The following is a 26,375-nucleotide window of genomic DNA, read 5'->3' as shown; positions in this document are numbered from 1 at the left end:
GTTGAATTCCTTAAACTTCACACCACAGTACCAAAAGGAAAATTGTGATGGTGGTAATATACTGTATCTTGTAGCTCTTCCTAACCAGTAGACTTTCATTAACAGTTCTTGTGGTATTCTGTTTATAGATGACAAGGACTATGCTGGACAGGTTGGATTAGAGGGAAAAAGTGAACTGTGGCTGCTTCTTCTGGCAGTAACAGAACAAATCAATATACCCTATTCATGCTTGTCATATATCATGCATTTACAGGAAGAAACTGTTAGGACAGTCTGATATTTGCTGCCCTGTCTGTTAGGAAATATCCCATGGAAAAATTAGACTTTATTTACATGAGAACTCATAATTAAAATGAATATGGAGAAAAATGGTTTGTTGTTATTACGGACAGCAATTAGCAATGAAATAGCTAGCAGTGATGAAGCTCACATTCAGAGATATTTTTTTCATTAAAAGTACTTTTCATTTTTCTTGTCAGACAGTACTCTCACACAAATTTTCACTAAGCTTTCTGATCACAATATTTAGAAGAATGGAACAGCTCTTGGTTTGCTAACTCTGCTGCTTATATGACCATGGGAGGAAAAAAGTATTTTGCTGAGCTAGAGTTAGACTTTCCTTTCAAACACACATGCTGGAATCTTTGTAAAAACCCTGTAAGTTTAGATTTTGCAGAACATAGTGGGACACAGAATTGCTGGAAATCATGGTAGAGTGTGGCTAGCAGAAAGCCCAGCCTGCTCTTCCTGTGTAAATACTGTTTTGCTGTCTTCCACAATATGCTTGCATATCAGCAATTTTCAGTCATTATAATAATGTTGTCAATCAAATGCAGTTTCAGGAATGCTGGAGCATGAGACTATCCAAGGTGTCTCAGGGGTGAAACCAACAGGGCTGCGGAAGAGAACATCCAGCATTGCCGATGAAGGAACCTACACTTTGGACTCCATTATTCGGCAGCTGAACTCTTTCCATTCAGTGATGTGTCAGCACGGAATGGATCCGGAGCTGATCAAACAGGTTGTCAAGCAGATGTTCTACATCATTGGGGCTGTAACGCTTAATAATCTTCTCCTGCGCAAGGACATGTGCTCGTGGAGCAAAGGAATGCAGATAAGGTGGGAGAGCTCATGTTACACTTTTCTTGAATGTGCTGCTGGAAATCTTAGTGAACTCTTGACACTGCTGAACATCATTTTAATGGAATAGCAGATACATTTTGAGTACTTATTTTTCCACACACAAACAGTTGCAGATGCTGTTAAACTGATATTGTGAGGTTCAATTAAAAAGAGTTTGGTTAACTTAGGCCAAATCGTACCTGGCTTTCAAGGAAATGTGGTAGAAGCAAAACGAAAGTATTTCATCATCAAGTAGGAATCAGAACTGTAGGTGAAATGTTGGTAGTTGTTTTCTGAGCTTTTAGAGAAGAATAGCAAACATGCCTGCTGTGTTTTTTGTATGCTCGCGGTACAGTGGATCCCTGCTGTGTTCATCCACACTGTAGTTTGCTGCATCCTGCGGTAAAGCCATCTTATTCTGTTCCTGCATTTGGCATCAGTTGTCCAATGCGTTCTACTGGCATATGCCAGGAAATTTAGCCAAGGCATTTCCAGTCCCTTGAAAAGCCTCACTGTACATTTGCACAGATAAAATCTCATTTGCCTTTCTTCTTACACTCATCACATTCCTGCAATTAAAAGGAACAAAAACAAATGGGAAAAGCTAGTTAGTGGAAGTCTTTGGCCATAGTTTCTAACTGTTTTGAAAATCAAAATTTCCTGCCTTAATCAGAAGGAAACAGTGTGAAGACAAAATTACAAGAAATAACAAGTGTGAAGGAAAAACATGTAAGAACAAAGAAGAAACACTGGGAAAGAAATTGCACGTGCTTTCAGTTTAGCCATAATCAAGCATTAATGTCTTGATACTTTTACCTCTTTGTACAGATACAATGTGAGTCAACTGGAGGAATGGCTACGTGATAAAAATTTGATGAATAGTGGGGCTAAAGAAACACTGGAACCCCTCATCCAGGCTGCACAATTGTTGCAAGTAAAAAAGAAAACAGATGAAGATGCAGAAGCCATTTGTTCAATGTGCAATGCACTGACTACTGCCCAGGTAAGCAAACTCTCATTATCTGTTCTGCTGTCACTTTTGAGCAGTTCTCTGCTCTGTTGGTGTTTGCTATGCCTGCCTGCACTGCTGTTGCACATGGATCAAAGATTTCTTACTGTGTTTTGCATTAGTACAACTAAAACAGATGAAGGTGGAGGGGTAAAAAAAGGGTCAGACCCTTTTGAAGTCTGATGTTCAAGATTTATTTTCAACAAATCTCAATAGATTGTGCAGTGTGTAGTACTATACTTAGTCTCTCAGTTTGTGAAAATCCTTAGAGAAAACTCTTCACTCAAAGAAGTCTCTGTACTCTGGATAGCTCTGCCTAGGATACTAAGAAATGATCTTTCTGCCATCAGGGTTAGTATCCAGTTAAGTTAATGGACAATTCACACAGACCTGTTGTCTCGGGGTCTGCAAACAAAGGTGTTAAGTGACTGTACCCATTAGCCTCAGCAGGCCGAGCCAAGTGTATCTCAGTAAACAGCTGAAGGCTTCTATTTATGAAAGCTTAGATTTTGTACAGATAAGTTGTGTTTTTTTTTAACCATGCTATATTTGCATAGAGCATGTACAGGAATAAATGGATCCATCTCAGCCAGACCCAATACAACATCTTTGATGATTACTGAATATTGCCATCAGGAAAAGGAAGAAATTTCTCTATTTCTTTCACAGTGGTGTCAGCACTTGCGGTTGGATTGATATAGCTGTTTTTATTTAGTAATTCACATTGCAGGAAAACCTGTTAGTTGTGTACTGAAATTAGAATTCCATGTGCTTCAAGTGTTTTAACTTTGTTAAAAAGTGTTGTGGTTTTTTTTGGAAGAGAATCATGTAAAAAAACAAAGAGAATTGTTTATAAGTTTTACAAGTTTAACCCGTATTATTATTTAAAGTCTTTGTGATGCAGTTCTTTCCTTTGGTGGTTTTAGCCCTATTTTTAGAGAAATAGCTCACTCTCTTGAAAAACAGTGAAGTCGTAAGACTCTCTTGAGTGGAAGCTACAGAAGGTCATAATTATAGGGTCAAAATTAGGGTGAGAAGTACAGCATGTTTCCAGGGGGGTTAGGAACACAATTAGTTACTTTCATCTGATTTCCATAGTTTGGTATTTTCCACACACACGTAGAAATTTAGAGTTTCTACCTCCAAAGAACACATGTTCTGAAGCAGGCAGTCGTATAACATAGCATTAAGAAGGTGATGGAATTCTGTATGAATCAATAAAGCAAAAAGTAACAAATACTTGTAAAGAATTTTCTTTTTAAAATAGCTTATTTTAAAAGTATATTATTAGTAACCATGGATGCATCTGTTGATTCATCAGTAAAATGAACCTAAGAATGGTTGTTGTTCTTCACAGATTGTAAAAGTTCTGAATTTGTATACTCCAGTAAATGAGTTTGAAGAGAGAGTCTTGGTATCATTTATACGTACAATACAGGTATGGCTATATCTTTTCATCAAAAATCATTTGACTATTTCTAAGAAACCCTCTGATGAGCCAAAATAGCTTGTGTCCTGAAATACATTCAGGAATCTGATGTAAACTAGGCTTTTTAGCTATGTTGAAAAGGTGATGTCAGCCTTAAAATTTTAAGCAATCACAATTTACTGCCTCCAAGACTTGCATGAAAATGTTAGTTTCCCTGTCAATATGTATGAGATTTTTGGAAGGTGAGAGGGTTTTGTGCTTATACGTCTTTGTGTATGTAAACATGCTTGTATGCCAACTTTTCAAGTGGCAACATTTATATATGCAAATTTGCTTTTGTCAGACCTGTGTCTGCATGAGAAGCTCCAACTGCTTTGAAAACTGAGGCCTCTGTTCATTCCAAAGTTCTTCATTTAGCCCTTCTAGTTTTATATATATTGATGAAAATGAAACATTTTGAAAACTCCAAAGAAAAGCAGCCAGTAGAGCAAAATGAAAGAAACAAAGATGATCTTTCTGGTCTGTTAGAAAGCAATTTATATTACTAGCAGGATAAGGGAGATTGGGAAGGTAGAACTGAGATAAAACTATAACTGCACTTACTAAAAGATGGAGTTATCAGATGGTGGGCAAATTCTTCCTTTTGCAGGGAATCTACATATCTTCAGATTGCATTGTAAGGGGAAGATATGCAGAACCGAAAATGACGAAAGTAACTACAGTTTAATGGCACAATTGTTGCAAATGTGTCTGGTCAAGTTAGCATAAAGTGTGTGTCTGAACACAGGTGTATCTGTAAGCACAGATGAAATACTACCTTTTGCAAGATGATTATTATCAATGAAGTGGCTAAATGCTCATGTAATCACTTTCTTATCTTTCCAGATGCGTCTGCGAGACAGGAAGGACTCTCCTCAGTTGCTCATGGATGCTAAACACATCTTTCCTGTTACTTTTCCTTTTAATCCATCCTCTCTGGCACTAGAAACCATTCAGATCCCAGCCAGCTTGGGCCTGGGCTTCATATCACGTGTCTGATCCCAAGGATGTACCATCAGTGTTAGACGGAGAATCGGTTGCCTGATATCTTTACCCATTAAAACATAGTGAGCCACTGATAACACATTTTTTGAACAGTCTATATTTTCCCAGATCTGTAGTAAAAGTAGCTGGAAAACTACATAACAGCACCACAGATTGAAGGCTAATAGAAAAGATGTGCATTTGTGTTCAGTCATTGCATTTATGAGGACATCACTGATTCATACATTTCCAGAATATGGAAATCGGGCTTGGACAAAAATTGTGTGTTCAGCTGTCTAGAGACATTTTTAGATCTTTAGTAACATATTTAAATAATGTAAATTAAACTCCATATGTAATCTTCTCATAGGCAGGGACCAACAGGGACAGTCACAGTCCTGAACATGGGAGACTTGAAAGTAAGGCATTTTGTAGTAGAATACACAGTCACTTGGGAGCCTGTTACATTTAATTTGTGAAAACTGGAATGGAGAAACACAAACTGGCAATATTTAAAATGATTTCTTAAACCACTTCCTTATTTATGTCAGTTTGACATAAATTCTAGTGATAAGTCTTATAGCTCACTATATGCTATAACTTAGGTGTTCATTTGTTAGTACTGTGGTTTGCCAAGCATACTAAATCACTGCTACATATTGTGTTCTTTTAAATGTATGACAGTATCATACTAAGCACTAAAAATAAGATATTTCATTTTTTGTTGTCAACCTTATTTACAGTCCAATGCAGTCTGTTACTTTAACTGGATTTTTGCAAATGGTATCAAATAACACCTGTAGAGGAAAATGGTAACTAAGCACAAGTAGCACGCTGGAAATTACATCTTTAGTTATTTTTAAAAGTAGTTAGCTAAAAATACAGTATCTTGAAGGAAATGATCAGAAGTCAATAATGATTTTAGTATTTATTTAGATTTTGTAGTCTGTCTAATGTTACTTGTTTGTAGACCCCAGAGATGACTGTGTGTATTTTCAGTAGAATCTCTTTTGTTTTGTTGCCACTTAAAAAAAAAAAAAAGAAAAAAAAAAGTATTCTTTCATACTGGAATTTGAGATGAAAAACTTTAATAGAAAATTTCTGCAGTAGCCCAAGGCTCTCATTCTTTGAAAGGTTGACTAACAAGAACGTTAAGTAGGTTTTGACTATGATGCTGTCATTTGACTATGATTCATGCTGATTTAATGGTTGGAGATCCAGAGTGCATAATGAGAAACTGAGTTACTTTGGATATTGCACATCTTACTGGAAAGATTTTTCTGTCTCGCACATCTTGGATCTGCTATATGGAATTCACATTTCACAATGTGCAACATAAGCATAGAAACTTTGTTTAAGGTTCCAATTCTGAACTTTAAAACAGGTAGTTTGTGGTGTATGGCTCAAATATACATGTAAAAAAAAGCCACACACATTGTTCAGTTGCATTGTGCAATATTTTTTTATGTATTATAATAATTAGCAGCTTAGCATTAACATTCATTTCTTTTAATATATTGAGAAATAATCTAGAGGTACACTATCAAACTATTTGGTACTAATCTGCCTGCAAACTCACAGAAAAAAAATTGCTGTCAAGCAAACTGAAACATTTCAGTTATGTTTTACTTGAGAGGTAGACATGCTGTTTGTATGGTTGCTAAAATCGGTAGTAAAGACAACCTAAACTTTGTCAGTAGCATTTTAAGATGCTCATGTTGTCTTATTTTCAAATGTGTATGCCCCATATTATGTTTGATGGATCATGCCAGTACTTCCAAGAACCTAATACTGCATTGCATAAATGTTTTGAATGATCTTTGCTAAATGATTTAGATTGTTTTCCTGTGCATGGTATACCAAACACTCTTCTTTCAAATGTTACTTGATTTCTGAAACTACGGCTACTGTTAAGTGGCTCCAAATAAAGTATAATGTAGTTTTCAGGCTGTTAGGGGTACTGTACTTGCGAGAATGTAACGGGAAAGACTTCACATCCAGTAACGAGGTTAGGAAAGAAAATACGTGAGAACATGCTGACCTACAAATTTTTTGCTTCTATTGAAAAACAAACAATTGGCATTACAGTATGTTCATACTGTAGATCAGGAAATGTATCCACTACTTAAGCATTATTCTATTAAAATGTATGCCTAAATGTATTTTTGTTTATTTTTTAAGTTTGTTTACCTGTAAAAAGCCTTATTGTATCTTGTTTCCTTAAAAAAAGTAGTGTTTAGTAATTTATAGTTATTATCCTCAAACTCAGTGGTTTGACTGGTATTACTTTTATATCACATTAAAAGTATATGCTGCTTGACATGTTTTAAAGGAAAATATTTTTAAGTTGGAATAGATGTGTAATTGGTAATTCATCTAACATTTTACATGGCAGTATTTTACATGCACTTTTCAGAAGTAAAATTTTAGTGTCAGTGTATAATATATCCTTCACCTTAGGACTAATATCTCTTTAACCATGGAATATAATGCAGAATTATTTTAACAACTTTTTTTTCCTTTGAATCATTGTTATGCTCTTTTAATGTGGACATATCTTTTATATTTTAATTTATTATCTATTGCTATGATAGATTTTATCAGATGCTGGAAAAATACTTGTCAATGACCCCTTAGAATTATATACAGTTATTCTAGAGATTTTGCACAATAATTACCTCATTCAGTTTGGTGTATTTTTATTCCAGTGATCATTTTATTCTGATATTTAGGACACAGTCTTCTATCCAGATTTTGAAAGTCTCTCAGACTTCAATTTGGGATGGAATGTGAAAGTGCTTAAGTCCGTTAAATGCGATTAGTCTGTTCTATCTATCACAGGAAAAAAATATGATCAACTTCAATGCTGAAAAGTGGATTGATATCCAATAACATTTGTTCCCAACTTGGAAACACCAGCATTTGCAATTTGAAGGTCTGCGTAATTCGATTTAAACTGAACACATTTCAAATAGCGTACAAAACCTATGAGTAAACACTTGGGTTTTTTAAGATACCTATACATCATGTGATAAATAAAAGCCTTTAAACATAGGTTTTCACTCGATGCCACTACAGTACATAGATGAAAACCAAAACATTGTCAGAATTACCTGAGCTCTGATCTATTGTAGTGTCTGATGTTGTACTTAGTAAATGTATGCATCATAAAAACTGTAGCTTAATAGCTATCACTGGAAAATGTCCAAATAAAAATACAACTGTAAGATTTGCTCTGGATTTTTTTGGTTGCTTGCTTGGTTGGTTGGTTGTTCATAAGCTGCGTGCTGGCATAGTCCCCAGATGATCACACGGGTTTGCTCTGCCTTCATGGCAGACTTAGCGTTGACTACCACCGGAGTTGGTTAAAATCTGAGGATTGCATAAATACACACCCAGATACCAACAGTGTGCCATAAACTGCTGTGAAAATATTTGAAAACATTTTGTTCGACATAACCCACTTCCGCTAGGATATTTGGTCACCAAATATTAACTGTTACTGAAATAAGAATTAAGATTTGTACTTTGCCAAAACATTGTCTTCTGTGCCATGAAAGCTCTTTGGTGCCAGGCAGGCAGGGAGGGCTGGTGGGCCCGTGGGCACATATCCGCCTGCCAAAACCTGGTACGATGTTTATTCAAATCTTCTTCCTCGGGAAGGCTATTTAAATATAAAGCCTACTAGTGCCCTAAGCTTACTAAATGCATTCCGAGTTGTTTATTTTTCTCTTATTCTAAGTTTGTTGGAGAAACTCCTTCATGGTGTCTTATGGAAGGTGATGAATGTTTCTGTTGTTTTTCCCTAGTCGGTCAGGAATGGCTCCCCTCGTGATCCCTCTGGCAGCTAGAGTGGCCATTATTCCTAACCCCTAAAGGTGCATCCAAGATGCCAGCTTTGCCAATATGGTAACTGGGGCCACTCCTCATCTCCACTGTACTTATGTACCTGTCAAAATGAGGAGCTAGCGTGCAAGCTGTCCGCATAGAAGGCCGCACACAGGAGTGCTTTAACCGGGCGCTGCGGGTCACCGAGGCGAGCAGAGCGCCTCAGCCATGCCTCCGGCGGGGAACCGCCTTCCTCCTCGGGTGGGACAGGCGCAGGAGCCGGGCCGCTTCCCCACGCCTCGGGGGCGGGGGCGGGGGGCGGACCGCGGCGTCGCGGCCACCTGCCGCCTGCGGAACCTGCCGCACCACGTCTCTCTTCCCGCGGGCGGCCCGGAGCGGCGGCGGCGGCGGCGGCTCTAGCCCCATGGCGCTGGCCGAGCTCTACACCCAGGTGAGCGGGGCGGGGAGCGGCCCTCGGGGGTACCGGGCCGCCATGGCAGGGGCGGCGCCTGAGGGGAAGCGGGGGCGCTTTGTCCCGCGCCCGCTGAGGGGGCGACGGCCGCCCCGCGAGGGGAAGGGGAAAGGGAAGGGGAAGGGGAAGGGGAAAGGGAAAGGGAAGGGGAAGGGGAAGGAAGGGGTGACCGGGACGGGCGAGCAACGCCGGCCTCGCCGGGGTGTGCCTGTGGGTTTTGTGCCTTCTGGGGTCGCGGCGGCGGCGCGGTAAAATGTTGACCCGCTTGCGTTACTGACAGAGTTCGCGGGTCTAGACCTGACGGGAGGGGACGCGTCAGCTGTACCGGACAGCGGAGCTAAAGCACATCGGAGGGGCTGCGAAATCCCAGGGCAGCGTGGGAAGATACTTCTTTTCTGAGAGAAAGACTTCTTTTTTGAGACTTCAGGTGGAGGTCCCTGATGCGCTAGCCAGCGATTAGGCGATTCTAAAGTTTCAGAGCGCTTGCCCAGCCGCTCAATCGCGGAGTGCTCGCTTTTTGTTACGCGAATATTGAGTACGTTTGGCAGAACTTGGTACAAAACCAAAGGTTCTTCCTCCTTAATGCGGCTGCTGTATTTTTTGTGCAATTTTTCCCACTTTTCCTCTAGTCACCAGCGTTGTGACACGTAATTTGTTTGCTTAGCTTTAAATAGCAAAATTAACGTGCATATATTACTGCTTTATAAGCCCGTATCTCTTCTATCGCAAAAGCAGCTGCCATAATAAACTCCTATTTAGCCTTGTGCTGCAGTGGTATTTATTCACTTGTTGCCGTGGTACCACACTCGGAGCAGCTGAAAGAACAAATGGGGTTTTTTTAAGCAGGAATAATGTTAGGCAGGTGAAGGGGAGGAAGGAGTGTGGGTGTAACTTGATACGAAAATGAGCAAACTCTCTTCTGTTTACTTGCAAGGCAGGGTTTGGAGAAAGCAAACTTTGGTAGGCTGGGTACATTTGCCAGTGGAGGCTCCTGGAACTGCAGAGACCTTTTCTGAAGAATCAGTACTTCGATCACATGCTTTTCCCTCCCTTTCTTGTCCGTGACCTCGTGCAGTTCACCTTCTTACATGGGAACACGCTATGTGCCCCTGAGGCTATTTGGTGGCAATATTCTTGACTCGCATAGAATAACAGCAAGTAAAGAATTCAGTTTAACAGCTGTGAATAGATAAGTATTTTTTATAAGCCAGGAAACCAATGTAGCATAGGAATGACACAAAAGTCAATTTGTACTTAGATACACATGGAAAAAGCAAAGTTAAAACTGATTTAATTTAACCATGTCTTTCTTTCATTTGCCCATTAAATAGATACTTGTGAAGCTGGGTTTTTCTCCCTTTGGTCAGATAGATGAAAACATTGTCATCATTGTGGCTTGGGGTTGTTTAGAAGACGTCTTTGTGATTTTGGATATTGCATGAAAAAATGCCATCATACTGAAGGCATCAGCAAAGAGGTATCCTGAAAGCGGCTGAGGTTTCCATTAGTGTTCATCACCTGACATGCATGCCAGGTTGGCATATGGTTGACCAGAAAGGTCAATCTCCATCCTTAGAGATAACTGAAAACTCAACTGGAGAGGTCACTGGGCAACCCAAGCTAATTTGCAGGATGTCCCTGCGAAAGTCCATCTTACCCTAAATAGTTTGATGTTGATCCTCAGGGGTTAGAGTTGAGAAAGCTACTGTTGAGGTACAGTGCAGTTTGTAGGGACCTCTGTAGGCACCCACCGTTGGCAGTGTGTTCAGTGGGCTTCTTGGGGCAGAGACCCTCGTGTTCTGAGGATCTGCTGGAGCTTCCAGGGCTTCCTCCAAATTAGAGAGGAAAAAAGTCATTTATGCCAAAAACAACAGTTGCAACACCAAAATGAGAAGGTATATGAGTCTCCAAGGTATCTGTGGGTATGCTAACACTTCATGAAATCCTTGACTAATGTTAATTTCTCAAGTAAGCAGCTGCAGCAGTTCTCACGGGTTTATTTAAACACAGTTAGTTTCAGCCGACTGTGAATATAGCTAGGGTAAGGGAATTAAACAAAGGGTTCTGGCTATCAAAACAGAAAGATGCTAGAAGAAGATTATATGGCATGGTTGCTTGCGCAAGTAGGGACTGAATGGTTCTGTGCTCTCTAGTGTTACTTTATCACAAATTAATTACAGCAGAGATGGCCTGTAACAAACTCAGTACTAGTATGTACTGGTGATTTTCAGGCTTTTTTTCTGGCATCACTGTCCTTCCTCCTGTCCTCTCCTTACATCCAAATATAGTCTTCAATGTTATCTTCATTGCCCTCTGAGATAAACACTATACGGTATAAAAAAAATTTTGCACCAAGATTTAAGGAAGATGGTGGCATGTCAGAAGTGGTCTCAAACTGCAAATCCCTGAACAGAAGTGATTTCAATGTTAATAGTTGATGCATTAGGGAGGCTTTTAGGGATGCTGCCGCTTTGTTAAACCCTGGCAGGATGAGAAGGGCACACTCCACATCAGTGAAGAAATTCCTGACTTATCAAGGTTGCCAGCTGTGTTATGTCCTTTTAAGGAATGCTGTTCCCTATAGTTTCTAGGGTGTTTCCTATAGCTTCTAGGGCAGAGCTTTAAAGATGTTGCTAATGCTTCAGCATTTTAACTCCAACACAGGAGAACCAAATGGTTCGAACGGTGTAATCTACATTCAAACATTTATGCTTCAGAAGGCTAGAGGTAATTCTGTTGTCTCAATTCTTCAAATACCTAAAAGAAAATTACAACTCATCTGCTTCTGTTGGAAAGAAGTGCTTTTAGGAAGGGTGTTTTCTTCCTGAGGCAGAGCTGAAGTACCTTAATGGGACTGAGCTCAGTTAAGCCAGCTGATTGCTTGTAAAGAAAGAAACCTGCCAGTAGTCTTTGAAGTTCGCCCTAGAACAGGGGAAGATGTTTGGAGGTTGCACTTCAGTCCCATTAAAAGAAGGGTAACTGTGCAGGGTCTTCCTTGTGTATACATTTGTGCCTACGGCAAAATGCTTTCTAAGTTCAGTATCCTATACTTGATTTCAGGGAAGTGATTGTGTAAATTCTGGTAAGCGAGATGCTTTCTCTGGTACTTGCTCGTTTGAAATCTCCTAGAAATCAGTGTATTTTACTCTCTCTGTTCAGTGTTAGAGGGTTTGAAGAGCCTGGCAACGGTCTGGCCCTTTTTCACCTTCCTGCACGCTGTGTTGTTCTGCAGACTTTACACCAACCAGGAGCAGAACAAGCATGTCTGAGAAATGAGTCTGCTCTCAGTTTTTTCTTTCACAAAGAATAACTAAAACACAAAAACACAGCCTGCTGTACAGAGCTAATAATAATCCCTAAAAGTTCTGGCATCCAGTTCAGCTTTTAGGTTGCCCTTGACATTTGAAAACTATTTTTTATGCTAGTCTGGTATTATGATAATAGCTAAGCTAACTATTATCTTGTTTTTCTGTTGTAGTACAATAGGGTTTGGATCCCTGATAATGAAGAAGTTTGGCAGTCTGCGGAAATCACAAAAAACTACAAAACTGGAGACTGTTTTCTCCATGTGCAATTAGAAGATGGAACTGTAAGGAGGAAAGCCTTAATTATTGTGGGGTTTGCTGAGATATGTTAATGTAGAAACACAGGACTCACCATTACAGGATCTAAATGACTTGTCCATATTTTCTTTTATGCTAATCCTGCAGTGACCAGAAGTTTATCATATTGAAATTTGTACAGTAAACAGCTGTTACCTAAAAATATGAAGAGTGCAATTCTACTATCTGTATAACATTAGAATAGAACACGTAACCTTGAAGATCACTTCCTTTTTGAAACAAGCGCTGAAACTAAAGTCGAAGTAAATCAGAAGTGCAAGGCAGGCGTAGTTATCTCTCACAGAGCTAGCTGTTGCTTTTTTTTTCCTAAAGTTGGTGCTTTATGTAAGATCTGTTAATTTTAGTATCTGAGTTCTTTACAAATTTAATATTTTGAAAACAGTATTTCTGTATTTCTGCATTCCTGTTCTGTAAAGACAACTATTAAATATATGATTAAATGGATTTGTTGAAAGAAACAGAAGTGAGTTTTCAACTTAGTGTGAAGAAAACTGAAGGGTTACAGGGATGGTTTTAGAGCTGACTTAAGTTCTGACCAGGTGTTTACTTTCATTCAGTTGCAGCTGGTCTACCGTTTTCATCTGTACTTGAAATATGCATGCATTTCGAGAGCTAAACGCGTTTCCATTTTTACAGATTTCAATACAAAATATTGTAAATAAAGAGAAAGTGGCTTTCTTTTTCATAAATGATGAAGAGCTCCATCTTACTTTCATGATCTCTAAGTCCCCTAAGTTCAGTGGGATGTATGCAACTGATGAAATACAAGATCAGACAGGGCTCTGTCAACCCTGTAGCTTCGTTTAAAAATAGAAGATTAATTTGTGTTTATGCAAACATAATGTATTTTAGGATATTTCAAGTAATTTTTGTTGACAGGAACTGAATTACCCTGTTGATCCAGCTGCTCTGCCACCCCTACGAAATCCTGACATACTTGTTGGTGAAAATGATCTCACTGCACTTAGTTATCTCCATGAACCAGCTGTTCTACACAATCTTAAAGTTCGTTTTGTGGAGTCTAAGCTAATCTACACCTATAGTGGTAAGCAAAGTAAAATGCAAGGTTTAAAAAAAATTTCTTAAAATAAAAAATAATAATCTTGGGTTAGTTTGCAATATGATGTGAGTACTGTTTTCCTCAAGTGTATTTTAACTCATTCAAGTTAACTCATTTTTGTATGAGTAGAGACTTGTTTGTTGATCAGGATCTCCTACCTAGTTTAGAAAATATTGCTACTTTGAATCAGTTTAACTGTTGTTGCCGAAAACTGGCGTTTCATTGAACTAACCTATGTTTTATTTTTGTTTTGTACACTTGGTTGTAGGAATAATTTTGGTTGCAATAAACCCCTATAAACAGTTGCCAATATATGGAGATGCCATTATCCATGCATATAGTGGGCAAAACATGGGGGACATGGATCCACATATATTTGCTGTGGCAGAAGAAGCATACAAGCAAATGGCAAGGTTCAGTATGTTGTTTAATGTCCATAAATAACACTTGAAGACTAGTGGCAGTCAGTGTTATTTGTCATTTAATTTAACTGTGTATGTGCCACTGGCTGTTAAGAATACCTTTGAATGGGTGGCTTAACTAGAGGAGGAGTAATTCCTTAACCAGCTGAGGAATTTCTAGAACTCGTAACTATTTTCATTCTTGATTAGGGGCAAAACACTGTCTTAGCTGAGTGAATAGCAATGACATCAGCCTAGAGGTTGCAGCCAAAGAGGGGTAAGAGAAGAACAGATGAAAGATGGAACCGATATGACAGTTGACCACAGCTGTGTTTTCATACATTTGTTTCATATATATAATTCTTACATTTATACATGCATTTTAGACATGTCTGATTTAAACTGTCTGATTATTTGGTTTTAGAAATAACAAAAATCAGTCTATTATAGTTAGTGGAGAATCAGGAGCTGGAAAGACTGTGTCTGCAAGATACACTATGAGATACTTTGCCACTGTGAGTAAGTCAAGCAGCAATGCAGATGTGGAGGATAAAGTACTGGCATCCAATCCAATAACTGAGGTAAGTTTCAGAGAGTATCTTTCAAGTCTGTACTCATCAAAGAAAGAATTTTGAGAGCTGCTGGGAATCTTTGGAATCTTTAGGAATGTTTTATCTGCCCGAGTTAGATATCTAAATTAGAAGTTTAGCCTCTGAATGTTACTGATGGAAAGAGGTAGTCAGCTTTGGGAACACCCAGGTTCTGCCTAATTTACCAGTGGCCCTTTGGAGGCACTAGTTTGCCTCCAGAGTTTTCTCTCACCACATCCTGTTAACTAGGTGATGAGAAAACAGTATTGAACAGTTGGTTGTTTGTTTTTATTAATTGGAATAGAAACTGGTTAAGGTTCCTTATGGTGGGAAAAAGTACTTTCTCTGATTCTTAGTTTATGTAGTGTTATACTATTTGACTTGAGGCTTATCTTCAAATTTGGGCCTCAAAATTTAAATCTCACAGCTCAGTGCTGAGATTGATCCTTGACCACCTTTGATTTTAGGAACTTGTAGTTGAGTCATGTTTTGACAAAGTTATTTTTATGAAAGATGCAAGTAAAACAAATTCTAAAAGTTTATAATTTTTGTAGGCTGTCGGCAATGCAAAAACCACGCGGAATGATAATAGCAGTCGATTTGGAAAATACACTGAAATCAGTTTTGATCAGAGTTACCAAATCATTGGAGCTAACATGAGAACATACCTTCTTGAGAAATCCAGAGTTGTCTTTCAGGTGGGTAAAATAAAGTTAGAAACAGCCAATGTCAGTATAGCTACTAAAGTACTATTCTTTACTGGTTTCATATAGAAAATGTTATGTGAAGTTCTGAATAGTATACCTAATTAGCATTTTATTTCTTTTTTAATAGGAGCTAATCTTATTTATAGTAAGAAACTAATTTATTCCATGTTCTTCCTTACGTTAAGTGGAGAATGTATCTCAGGGACAATTCCCTGAGATAAGTGTGAAGAGTATTTGAGAAATCTGTGGCTTTCAGTCACAATAGTAACACGTGCCAATTGTATCTGGAAAGGAACAGCATATAAGGCTAGAGCTTATTGCATGTGACTCATTACAGTCTCAGAGCGTAATTGTGATAATCTACTGAAGAAAGCATTTAGTTTTATAAAACTGTTTTTACAAAGTTTTACTTTTTATTAGTATTGTAACTTTTTAAGTACTATGAAAAATACTTCTATGTATCTGCTGCCTAAAGGATGGTTTGGAAATAGAGTTTTCTGAGTTACCATGGTGCAGTGTTTCAGCTGCCACTTCTACACAGTTACTCATTACAGTATTTGCCAGTTCTTACTAGTAGATGGTTGTTCAAGCTGAAGAAATTATTAGAGTAACAGCCTTGGGGAAAGAACTCAGCATATCGGTAATGGAAATAAAGTATAATTAAATTTATCACTTTCAAACCTCTTGTTGAAGTCTAAGATGTGCCATTTTAATATTGGGCAATTTCTTTGCCAAACTATGTTGCAGAAGAATTTAGCCTTCAAGTATCGTTGTGTCTTTACAGTAGTGTTGAATATTGAACATTTTTCCGTTTGTTGTTTTTTTGTTGGTTTTTATTTTCTTTCTTTCTGTAATGGTATTCTTTGCTTAATTTACAGTCAGAGAATGAGAGAAACTACCATATATTTTATCAGTTGTGTGCATCTGCTATGCAACCTGAATTTAAGCATCTTAAGTTGGGTAGGTCTCAAGAAAATAACCTACTCTTCATTTTTGCAGTGCAGTATTTTGAAGATTGGATTTTCAAATGCTGGGATGTTAAGTGCTTTATAGCATAACTCTCACAGACTTACAATGGGACTTGCATTTTTAAGTCACTTAGCTATTAATCCTGCTTGTATTGAACTTGGTAGCAAATCCCTAGTAACTTGAATAGTGCCTGATCAAGTAAGTACCTAAGTGTCTTTGAAAATCTTATCCTAATACTTTCTGTAGTGACAGATGCCATAATGACAGTTTAGGGGCTTGATTCATTTATCTACAGAGAAGCTTTAATGCCGCCTGGGAGGAACAGACCTTAAGTATATGTTTACTCAGTCTTCATTCCTGTTTGTTTATTAGATCAAGTATTAAGATTGCTAGGAATTATGAATACTAATTTGTGTCAGCTTAACTGAGTTAGGCACATGAATTTGTCTCAGAAAAAGAGGACCTCCAGCTCATTGCTGAAGAGCTGTTGTGTGACAGCATCTTTAATTTTCTGGTGTTATAAGAGTCTTTAAGAAATGGCTATCCCCAGTCCTGAATTTTCCAGTATTACAGATTTTGCTTCTTATCTATAGGAAGTGCAGAAGAATTTAACTACACAAGAATGGGTGGCAGCACAGTAATTGAAGGAGTTGATGACAGAGCAAATATGGTGGAGACTCAGAAGACGTTTGCCTTACTGGGTAAATTCTTGGGCGTACCTTTTCAATAGACTTAAAAATTGGGTTTTTTTCTGAAATGGGCAAAGGTGGATTGTTTCTGAAATGTCCAAAACATTATTAGTAATTACCAAAATAATTTCTTTCATAGCTTATCCATTGCACTGTTGGTCTGGTTTAGAAGTACTAGGCAAGAGCAAATGGCTGTTAGCAGTTGGTGTTCATTGTTAATGGTCAAAATCACTAAGGCTGGAGTCTTATTGGCCCTTAAGCTAACATGCTGTGACAGAAGTGGAATTGGAAGCTTCTTTGCCCCTATATGGCATACGTGAAACCAAATGAGACTTGAGCTGGCACTTGGGGAGTTGCAGGGAGTTTATGCCTAATCTCTCATCGGATCAGACAGGCAGAAAGCAGGCAGAACCAAGGCTTTGCATAGTAGTATAGTAGTCTGCAGAGATGCTATACAATTCTTGGCTACACAACAAAGCAAGTAATCCAGCATTGTGCTATTTTAATTAATTGTACTGTTTCTGAGTATTTAAAATAATCAAGAATTGGTTTTTTAGGTCTGAAGGGGGATTTTCAGATGGATGTTTTTAAAATGCTGGCAGCAATCCTGCACTTAGGCAACGTGGAAATAACAGCTGTTGGAGATGAAAGATCATCCATTAGTGTAAGGAAGTAGCTCATTCAGATACCAATGTTTTCTTTTATATTCTATGCCAAAAGTCCTTTAGCAATAGTTTTTCTCATATTTGGGGCTCAGAGTAGCATTAAAACTGGTATACTAAACTTGAGAGATTTCTCCATCTTCATCTGTATAGAATCACAGCAAGTGTTTATGCGAATCCTGTTTTGTGCCCAAGCTCAGAAAGTCTGAACAAAAGGCAAAATGTGGCTATGAGAACCCCATGTCCAATTGATCGACAGCTGTTGGAAAAGCCATTTGGGACTGTCTGCAGGATACAGGAAACACAGCATTGTCAGAGCTGCTCAGAATGCGTCCCAGCAGACTATGCAAGTCTAAAAAGCAAGGACACCTAAACATAGACTAAAGTAACTTTTTCTTCCAGTCTTAATCCAAAGCATGTCATCCAGTCTAAGTTTTTCTCTCCTATATGAGGAGCTCTATCCAGTATTATTTGCTTTAGCTCTTCTTGATATTTTGCCAGATGAAGAAGTGAACAGAGCCCCTTGTCTATCTAAAAGTAAAAGTCATAGTTTGATGTCAGGGGTGCCAGGATTTCACTGTCTACACAACAGTTAAAGTATTAAATGTAATCTAATAATATTTATTTATCTTCTTTAAAGCTGGAAGATAAACATCTCAATATATTCTGTGAACTTCTGGATTTAAATTGTGACAAAATGACACAATGGTTGTGCCACCGAAAGATTATCACTACCTCAGAGACTGTAATAAAGCCAATGACAAGAGCTCAGGCTGTTAATGCAAGGGATGCTCTGGCAAAGAAGATCTATTCTCATGTATTTGACTTTATTGTGGAAAGAATTAACCAAGCTTTGCAGTTCCCTGGCAAACAACATACTTTTATTGGTGTTTTGGACATTTATGGGTAAGAATGTCAAACAAATTTACTTTTAAGTTGTGCCTTTTCTTTGGAGTTGATAAGAGGCACTTTTCAGTTTGTGCTGGTAATGAATTTGGAGGGGTTAGTTTTTCTAAAAGGTCACAGTCATGGAAGTTCTTTAGCATCCAGAGTAGTGAAAATGTTCAGCAACTATAAATACTAGTATTTTTTGTGAATGAGGTTTAAATTTAGCTTTTGATATGATACTTTTAGATTTAACTCTGGCTTATTTCCTCTGTTATGTCTGGTAACATTAACTTCTAGGGAAGTTTTGAAATGCCTTAGCACCTTCATTAGTCTTATGGCTATTTAATTTTCTTAGAAATATTAGGATAGCTCCGAAGTCTCACAAGGATACTACCATTTGTATTAAGATGTCAAGGGAATTTTTTTTTTTCTTATTTGACATGTGTTTCAGCTTTGAAACATTTGATGTGAACAGTTTTGAACAATTTTGCATCAATTATGCTAATGAAAAACTGCAGCAGCAATTTAACCTGGTATGTTCTTTTATTTGTTACAGTTCTTCATCTATTTTGCTTCATTTTTGAGATTATCAATAATGGATATTAGCAAATGCTAATTGTATTTGAGTAATGGATATTTCTGGATAATGGCTATCCAGTAATAGATAAAAATGTTTTTATTTTTATATATATACATACATACACACATACATATAAATGAAAATTTCTGAGTTTTATTTTCTTACAAGGCAGACATGTAGTATCTTACAAAATATATAAATACTTTGTTTATATCTTATGTGTACAATCACACACATGCACACATCGTATTTATTTTCTTCCTTAATCGTAACCTTACATTTTCATAATTTTCACATATCTAGCATGTCTTTAAACTTGAACAAGAAGAATATATGAAGGAAGATATCCCATGGACTTTAATAGACTTCTATGACAACCAGCCTGTCATTGACCTTATTGAAGCTAAAATGGGAATTTTAGAACTTCTGGATGAAGAGTGCTTGGTAATTTAAAAATTATGATGATTATACCAATGATTTATGACTCATCAGAGAATTAACTCTAGTCAGCAAATTTGTGGATTAATACGACCTTCTTTCTTAAAATGATTTGCTACAGGGAGCCACTTTTGTCTTTTGAAAACACAAAAACTGGTTATTATCAGGCCTCGTAACTCACTGAAGGTGCTTTATTCAGAGAGTATTTATTGATAGTAAGCATTTTTGCTGTTTTTAACAGTCCAAAAGAATTTTGTTAAAGAGATTGCCTTTCTCATTTTGGCAGTTACCTCATGGAACAGATGGAAACTGGCTTCAAAAGCTATATAATAATTTTGTCAATAAAAATGTACTCTTTGAAAAGCCGAGGATGTCAAACACATCTTTCATCGTTCAACACTTTGCTGATAAGGTAGAGTGTAAACAACCCAGTATTATTTCACCCTGTTTCTAGCAGTAGCTCATTCAGAAAAGAAACAAACTTAGGAAATAAAGGAAGTATTAACCACACTTGTTTGGAACTTCTATAAAATTCATCTTCAATACATACTACTATTTATTTATTGGTAATACTGCCCATAACATGCCATTTAAACATAAGAAGTGCTTAAGATTAATGAATTTGAGAGTATAAAAATAAATCGTCAAGATAAAGAGGCAGAAAAAGAGTACAATGTATAATAAAAAGGTTAAGATTGTAGTCCATACACATTTTAGTCTCAGTTATTTACATTTCAAGTGTAGTATTCCTTTTTTGGTATTTTAATTTGAAATCATAGAATAATGAAGAGAGGAGGAAAGAAATTCCTAAGGAAGGCAGAAGGAAATTGCAGTTGATAGTGGATTCTGACAATTTGTCCTGCTTCTAAATTTGCAGCATGCATGCATGTATACTTGCTATAATGAAACTGGAAAAAGCAGAGTTTCGGTCATCATGTTTAAGACTAATAGAGAGCTGTTAGCCACCAGAGCTTAGAGAGTAAAAATTATTGTTTTGCTAACTGTTCATGTCTTGCTGACAAGTTAATGATTTCACCTGTTTGCACAGGTAGAATATAAATGTGAAGCATTTCTGGAAAAAAACAGAGATACAGTACATGAAGTATTGATTGAAATCTTGAAAGAGAGCAAGGTTTGTGAACAATCAGTAACAATTAATTTTCTGAATACCTGATTTTACTGGAATTCATTCAGATCTGATTTTAAAAGATTTGTTCTGATAAAAAGATTTTATTAAATAGGTTGAATCAATTAGTTTAGTCTTAATTTTTATTTATATTCTACAAGTGTTTATTTTTAATGTCAAAATAACATACAAGATGGAAAAACACAGTATTCAACTTTTTTGTATATGTGCATTTATTTTGCTAGTTATCTTAGTAATTTTTTTTTTCTTAATATCTCCTTAGAAGAGCATTTTGGAATCCTTGTACCTAAATCGATTCACTTCATTTTTATTTTTTCTCCCCTGTAGTCATTACATGTAGCTTTGATAGGTAGTTTATCATTAACAGCAGCCTTTGTTTATTCTTCAAAAGAGATTAAGAGAATGCCAGGGCAGGGAAAACATCAGATGTCTTATATGTGCCTGCCACTTCCCATCTGCTTGAGGGCCCTGTCCCTTTCAAGTCTACAGCCTTGAGACTTCAGGATTATTATTAAGAAGCTAACTTAATCTGACCAAAAACCATATTCTTAATTTAAATTAAATATTGTGAAAATATAACCTTAAGTGATTCTATTTTTAATTCTGTTCTGTATTTATGTCCATGTTTGCTCATAATGAAAGAGCTTTTGCAGGCCTACACAACAGTTTTTGAGGTTTGTCTGTGAAATGTGTTAGTGCTTCACAGTAGACTCTGTTGTTGCAACTGTTTCCTCAATTGTTGTTTGTTTGTAGCTTAAAGATCTGGTTCCACGTCCTGCAGTACTGGCTTAAGCATTAAGATGGATGGGGTTTGCATTTTACGTTATAGTAAATGTAATTTTTATTTAAATGTTATTACAGTTACACAGTATTTAACTGTGATTCTTTCACCACACTTTTAGTTTCATCTGTGTGCAAATTTTTTTCAAGACAATCCAGTGTCCATTTCACCTTTCAGTTCAAGTATAAACATCAAATCTGCAAGACCTGTTCTCAAGTCACCTAACAAACAACTCCGGATGACTGTTGGCAGTAAGGTACTACATAAACATGCTATTCTGTGATGCTTATATTTTCAGGGAAGTGTACTGGGCAGTCTGAGACTATGATACTGTATTCTATTACTATTCATGGGGGACTATTCAGTTTTCAGGACAGCAAGAGCCAGCCACAGTGCAGTGCTCCAGGTCTGGGTATAAGTAGGTGTGATTAATTTATATATAGGAGACTGTTACGTACAGTAGGACTCTTAGATTTCCTGTGTTTAAGATGTCACCCTAAGAAAATCTCCCAGTGTCCAACCAAAACCTAACAAATAATTAAAAACCTAAGATTTGACTTTATACTTAGCTGTAAATGTTTCATTAGCAAAACTATTATGTCTGATATTTTCTAGTTCCGGAGTTCTTTGTCTTTACTTATGGTGACACTCAATGCAACCACCCCTCATTATGTACGATGCATAAAGCCAAATGATGAGAAGTTGCCTTTTGAGTAAGTATGTTAGTGGTGTTGAGCTGTTATATTACCTTTAAAATTAAGAGTATTTTTCTATTTCAAAGTAGCTACATGTAAGCAAGCTAAATTCTTATTGTTGAACAACTTCCCTTACAGAACATATTTTTCCTTTCAAGATAGCTGAAGTAAAAAAAAAAAATTGTCTTCTTACAAAAATAGAATCATTCAGTAATAGTTATTGATACCGTTAAAATTCTTTATTATCCTAAAATTTTTCAAGCTGCGTATTAGTGTTTGTGTATTTGTCATAACATTTTTAGGGGAAAGGTTGTCCACCTTTGATTCAAGTTGATGGATATTTTGTATAGGTGTGTTTGCTCTTGTACAGTATCGATTAGCACCAATTAATATTTACAGAATAAAAGCCACTGCCATTTTCCTTGTGAACTTCCCTTTTGTTCACAAAAATACTTAGAAGAGCTTTAGAAGTCAGAAAAGGTATGAGCAGTGTTGAACATAGCCTTGGCTTTTTCACACAACTTTATATCATTTTAATCTTATAATACAATCACATATGCCAGATAATTTGCATAATTCCTGTGACCAGTTTGATAACCACTAACTTGTAAGTAGGAGTTAACCTTGATGCAGCTATTGGTCTGTTTTGTGGGCAGACGTGGAAGCACTCTAGTTTCAGTTATACAGCTTTCAGCTGGAAGGTGGTGTACTGACAAATGAAATAAAAGCTTTTATCATATCTGAGTAGGAGGAAAGAGACAAACTTTGATTCTAAATTAAGTTTTTTAAGTGTGTTAGCTCATTTTATTGAAGCCAGACAAAATCTGTCCATGCAAAACATGTTACAGATGGCACTGTTTCACTGTCACTGCAGTGAGACCTCATTATTCTGTGTAATAGAAATGAGGGGGGAAATAGCTTGGATAATATAAAAACATGTCTGAATTAGACTAGAAGAGTGTACCATAAGTTTGTGAAAGAACAACATAGTCATTTGTCAGCCACAGGGATATCTCAGCTAGTACTGGATCGACACTGTGGAATAGTGCTCTGTGGGCATATCAGCTCTGGCCCAGCATTGGAAAGGGTCTTTCCATGCTTTGTGCTGATAATCTTGAACCCAGATATTAATGAGTGAATCCTGGTTTATTCATAATCAGTGTGCTAAAGAGTATGTAGAGAGAGTTTCTTCTCAGACTGCTGAGGGAATTTATTTCTGTGTATGTTTTGTGCTGAGAGTGGCATGATTCTTTGCCACTTCCTGATACGAACTGTCACGGTTAATATTGAAAGGAAACAGGACTTTTCATAAGAGAGGAATAAATACAGTCTTCCTTTGTTTTGAGGAAGAAAAAGAAAACCCAGATACTACCTATCACATATTAAAAAAAACCAAAACCAAGACACCACACAAAAACTAGGGAGCTCTGCATCCTACAGGCAGAAATAGAAATCCAGCTAGTAGAATGGTTCTAATTATTATAGCATGCCAAACCCAGCAAAATGTAAAATATAACTCTGCTTTTTTAGGTTTGATTCAAAGAGAGTTGCTCAGCAACTGCGAGCCTGTGGTGTTTTGGAAACTATTCGAATTAGTGCACAGAGCTACCCTTCCAGGTAGGGATGTCAGTGGGCCTCCATATGTCAAAAAATACTTAGGTGTCTCTTAAATGAATTGCATTCACTAACTTTTAATTTTCCAGGTGGACTTACATTGAGTTTTTCAGCCGTTACAGCATTCTTATGACACAGCAGGAACTCTCCATAAATGACAAGAAGCAGATTTGCAAGATTGTTTTGCAGCGGCTAATCCAGGTTGGTTTGTATGCACTGACCCATTATGTATTATAGCATCTATTATTAATAAAAGGTCTCTTTTGCCAACAGTAGTATCTCACTCCTCAAATAGGAAAGATATTTACATTATTACTGTCTTTCCTGATGTAGTGTGTTGCACATAGGCTTGCGAGTCAATAAACTTGTGTTGTGACACAGTCATGATGTGGCTGTAGACAGATGATTTAACCTCTCTGTGCTTAGTATCTTCGCTTGTAAAAAGGAAGATATTCTACCTATATTTACAAACCAGTGAACAGTAAATGGTATACATTTGTCAATTATTAGAAGTTTATGCACGCAAGAGGGCTTTTGATAGTGGAATGCAGCATACTGGAGAACTGTTCTAAAAATGTGCTGTTTTGCATATTGCTCCTATTTGTTAGACAAGCCTGTAGTGATGAGGCTGGTCCAACTCAAGCCAGTGATTCAAATCAGGACTGCATTCAGACTCAGGGATGTATAAGACCAAACACAGGCGTACTTGCCACATAGCTCTGGCACAGGCCAAGCATGGGAGCCTGAGCTTAAAAGCAGCTTCTCCCCTGAGTTTTTGCTCACACAGCTCACTGATTCAAGGCCAGACATGTGCACCAAAAGGTACTGTTGAACCCAAGGAACCAGACTTGTAGGGGGGGGGTGAAGAGGTTGCTTTCAAGGCCTTGATGATTGATAAGTGCAGATCCTCCATTTTATTTGAGATCACTAGGGTGTGATTTTCAGATGTAATTCTCTGGTTCTTTCCTGCTAAGTGGATTTTTTTCCCCCCATATACACCTATCTACAAAGAAGGCAGAGAGGATATTCTTATTTACCAAGATCACGTAATTTCAGAAGAGCTTGCCTGAAGTGACAGTTTATAAAAGGAAGAGAGTGTCTGGTCTACAATAATAAACCAAAAACTTAATATACCTATTGGGTTTTTTTTCAGGATCGTAACCAATATCAGTTTGGGAGAACAAAAATTTTCTTCAGAGCAGGACAGGTTGCTTACTTAGAAAAACTGCGATCAGATAAACTGAGACACGCATGCATCATGATCCAAAAGAGTGTTCGAGGCTGGCTGCATCAGAAGAAATTCCTTCGCATGAAACAAGCAGCTATTATAATACAGCAGTATTTCCGGGGGCAGCGGACTGTGCGGTACTTTTGGCTGATAAATGAATTTGCAGTTAGGGCATGCCTGAAGGGATATAGAAGGTCAAACTAGTGCCCAACACTAATTTGGAAGTGTAATTTTTATGAAAGAGCCATTCAGATTTTATTTCCATTTCCTCTTGATTGTAATTATGGATTGAAAATGTTCAAGTTCCTCAGATGATATGAAGAAAGTATTTTAGCAGATTTCAGATGTTGTTTGCCAGATTCCTGAGAGGACTGTCTACATGTAAGCTCAGTCCTTAGCTAATGATGACCCATGCATACCCATGACCCAGTTGTCAGCTGGGCTTACTGCTTATCTTCAGAGCCAGAGAAGAAATCAGGTAGCAGAAAGGAAAAGCAATTTACAAGGGTCTACAAATTAGTGTGTACAAATTATTATGAGGAGTTATGCAGCAGAGAAACTGCACCAGTCATTCACAGAGCAGACTAAGAGGAAGATGTCACTATGTAGGCTTTGAAATTTTGAGAGAGACCATCAGAACAATTACTTGTGGAACAGATTTCAAAGATTGTGGATAATTCCCTCTCTTTCACTTTGGTTGAAGAAAAAGCTGTATTTTAGAAAGTACATGCCTGTTTTCAACATCATCTTTTTTTTGTGTGTGATTTGACTGACTAAGGGAATGAGTATGAGAAATCTAATGTGACCTAAGTAAACTCTATTGTCTTTTGAATTAAGGCAAGCTATAACTGCAAGAACTCTGAAGCAAACATGGGCAGCTATAATAATTCAGAAATACTGTCGGGGTTACCTGGTCCGGAGACTTTGCCAGCTCATCCATGTGGCTGCTGTAACAATTCAAGCTTATACAAGAGGATTTCTAGCAAGAAAGAAATACCGGAAGGTACAGCCTATCAAAAATTTTATTTCAGTGACTGGAAGCCACTATTGCTCTATAAGGAAGATGGAAATGAGGGCAATGACTCCTACCTTTTGCATGTCTGGTTCTCATATCTTCTAGTCTATTTTTATATATTTTATGTATTTTATATATATTTATATATTGTTACTATAAAAATACTGATACACAGTAGCTTAGATCTAATCTCTGAGTTACCAAGAACTCTGTCTGGTTTGTACTTGATGCAGATCATTTAGTGCGATTACTACAGTGCTTCAAATGTGTCTGCAGCCTTGGTATTTCAGTATTTTGATACTTCCTGAGAAGCATTGTCATTATCAGTGTATGCAGATCCACAGAATGTTATAATTGATGCTGATTGAGCCAGAGATAATTACAGACAGATGTTAATATTTTAAA

The 26,375-nt window shown here is 37.4% G+C and overlaps 2 protein-coding genes across 2 annotated transcripts in view; both read left to right on the top strand.

Moving 5' to 3' along the window:
• The window catches only part of MYO5A (myosin VA), a 106,048-nt gene extending 98,238 nt beyond the window's left edge, over positions 1-7,810 (top strand). Inside the window, exons 38-41 of the mRNA XM_052807508.1 lie at positions 837-1,119; positions 1,951-2,125; positions 3,489-3,569; positions 4,446-7,810. Coding sequence (XP_052663468.1) covers positions 837-1,119; positions 1,951-2,125; positions 3,489-3,569; positions 4,446-4,598 — 692 coding nt within the window. The 3' untranslated portion in view covers positions 4,599-7,810. The remainder of the gene's footprint in view (positions 1-836; positions 1,120-1,950; positions 2,126-3,488; positions 3,570-4,445) is intronic.
• A 937-nt stretch (positions 7,811-8,747) lies between these two features.
• MYO5C (myosin VC) overlaps positions 8,748-26,375 on the top strand; it is a 37,287-nt gene continuing 19,659 nt past the window's right edge. The window contains exons 1-20 of the mRNA XM_052808701.1: positions 8,748-8,862; positions 12,362-12,472; positions 13,386-13,551; positions 13,835-13,979; positions 14,392-14,548; positions 15,112-15,255; positions 16,143-16,224; positions 16,827-16,934; positions 17,480-17,586; positions 18,225-18,490; positions 18,924-19,005; positions 19,356-19,496; positions 19,777-19,902; positions 20,539-20,622; positions 21,540-21,674; positions 22,034-22,131; positions 23,644-23,730; positions 23,817-23,928; positions 24,881-25,092; positions 25,793-25,958. Coding sequence (XP_052664661.1) covers positions 8,836-8,862; positions 12,362-12,472; positions 13,386-13,551; positions 13,835-13,979; positions 14,392-14,548; positions 15,112-15,255; positions 16,143-16,224; positions 16,827-16,934; positions 17,480-17,586; positions 18,225-18,490; positions 18,924-19,005; positions 19,356-19,496; positions 19,777-19,902; positions 20,539-20,622; positions 21,540-21,674; positions 22,034-22,131; positions 23,644-23,730; positions 23,817-23,928; positions 24,881-25,092; positions 25,793-25,958 — 2,556 coding nt within the window. The 5' untranslated portion in view covers positions 8,748-8,835. The remainder of the gene's footprint in view (positions 8,863-12,361; positions 12,473-13,385; positions 13,552-13,834; positions 13,980-14,391; positions 14,549-15,111; positions 15,256-16,142; positions 16,225-16,826; positions 16,935-17,479; positions 17,587-18,224; positions 18,491-18,923; positions 19,006-19,355; positions 19,497-19,776; positions 19,903-20,538; positions 20,623-21,539; positions 21,675-22,033; positions 22,132-23,643; positions 23,731-23,816; positions 23,929-24,880; positions 25,093-25,792; positions 25,959-26,375) is intronic.

The sequence above is a fragment of the Harpia harpyja genome, chromosome 14 (genome assembly GCF_026419915.1).
Source record: "Harpia harpyja isolate bHarHar1 chromosome 14, bHarHar1 primary haplotype, whole genome shotgun sequence".
Lineage (NCBI taxonomy): Eukaryota > Metazoa > Chordata > Aves > Accipitriformes > Accipitridae > Harpia > Harpia harpyja.
This window is presented reverse-complemented; position numbering and strand designations above follow the sequence as displayed.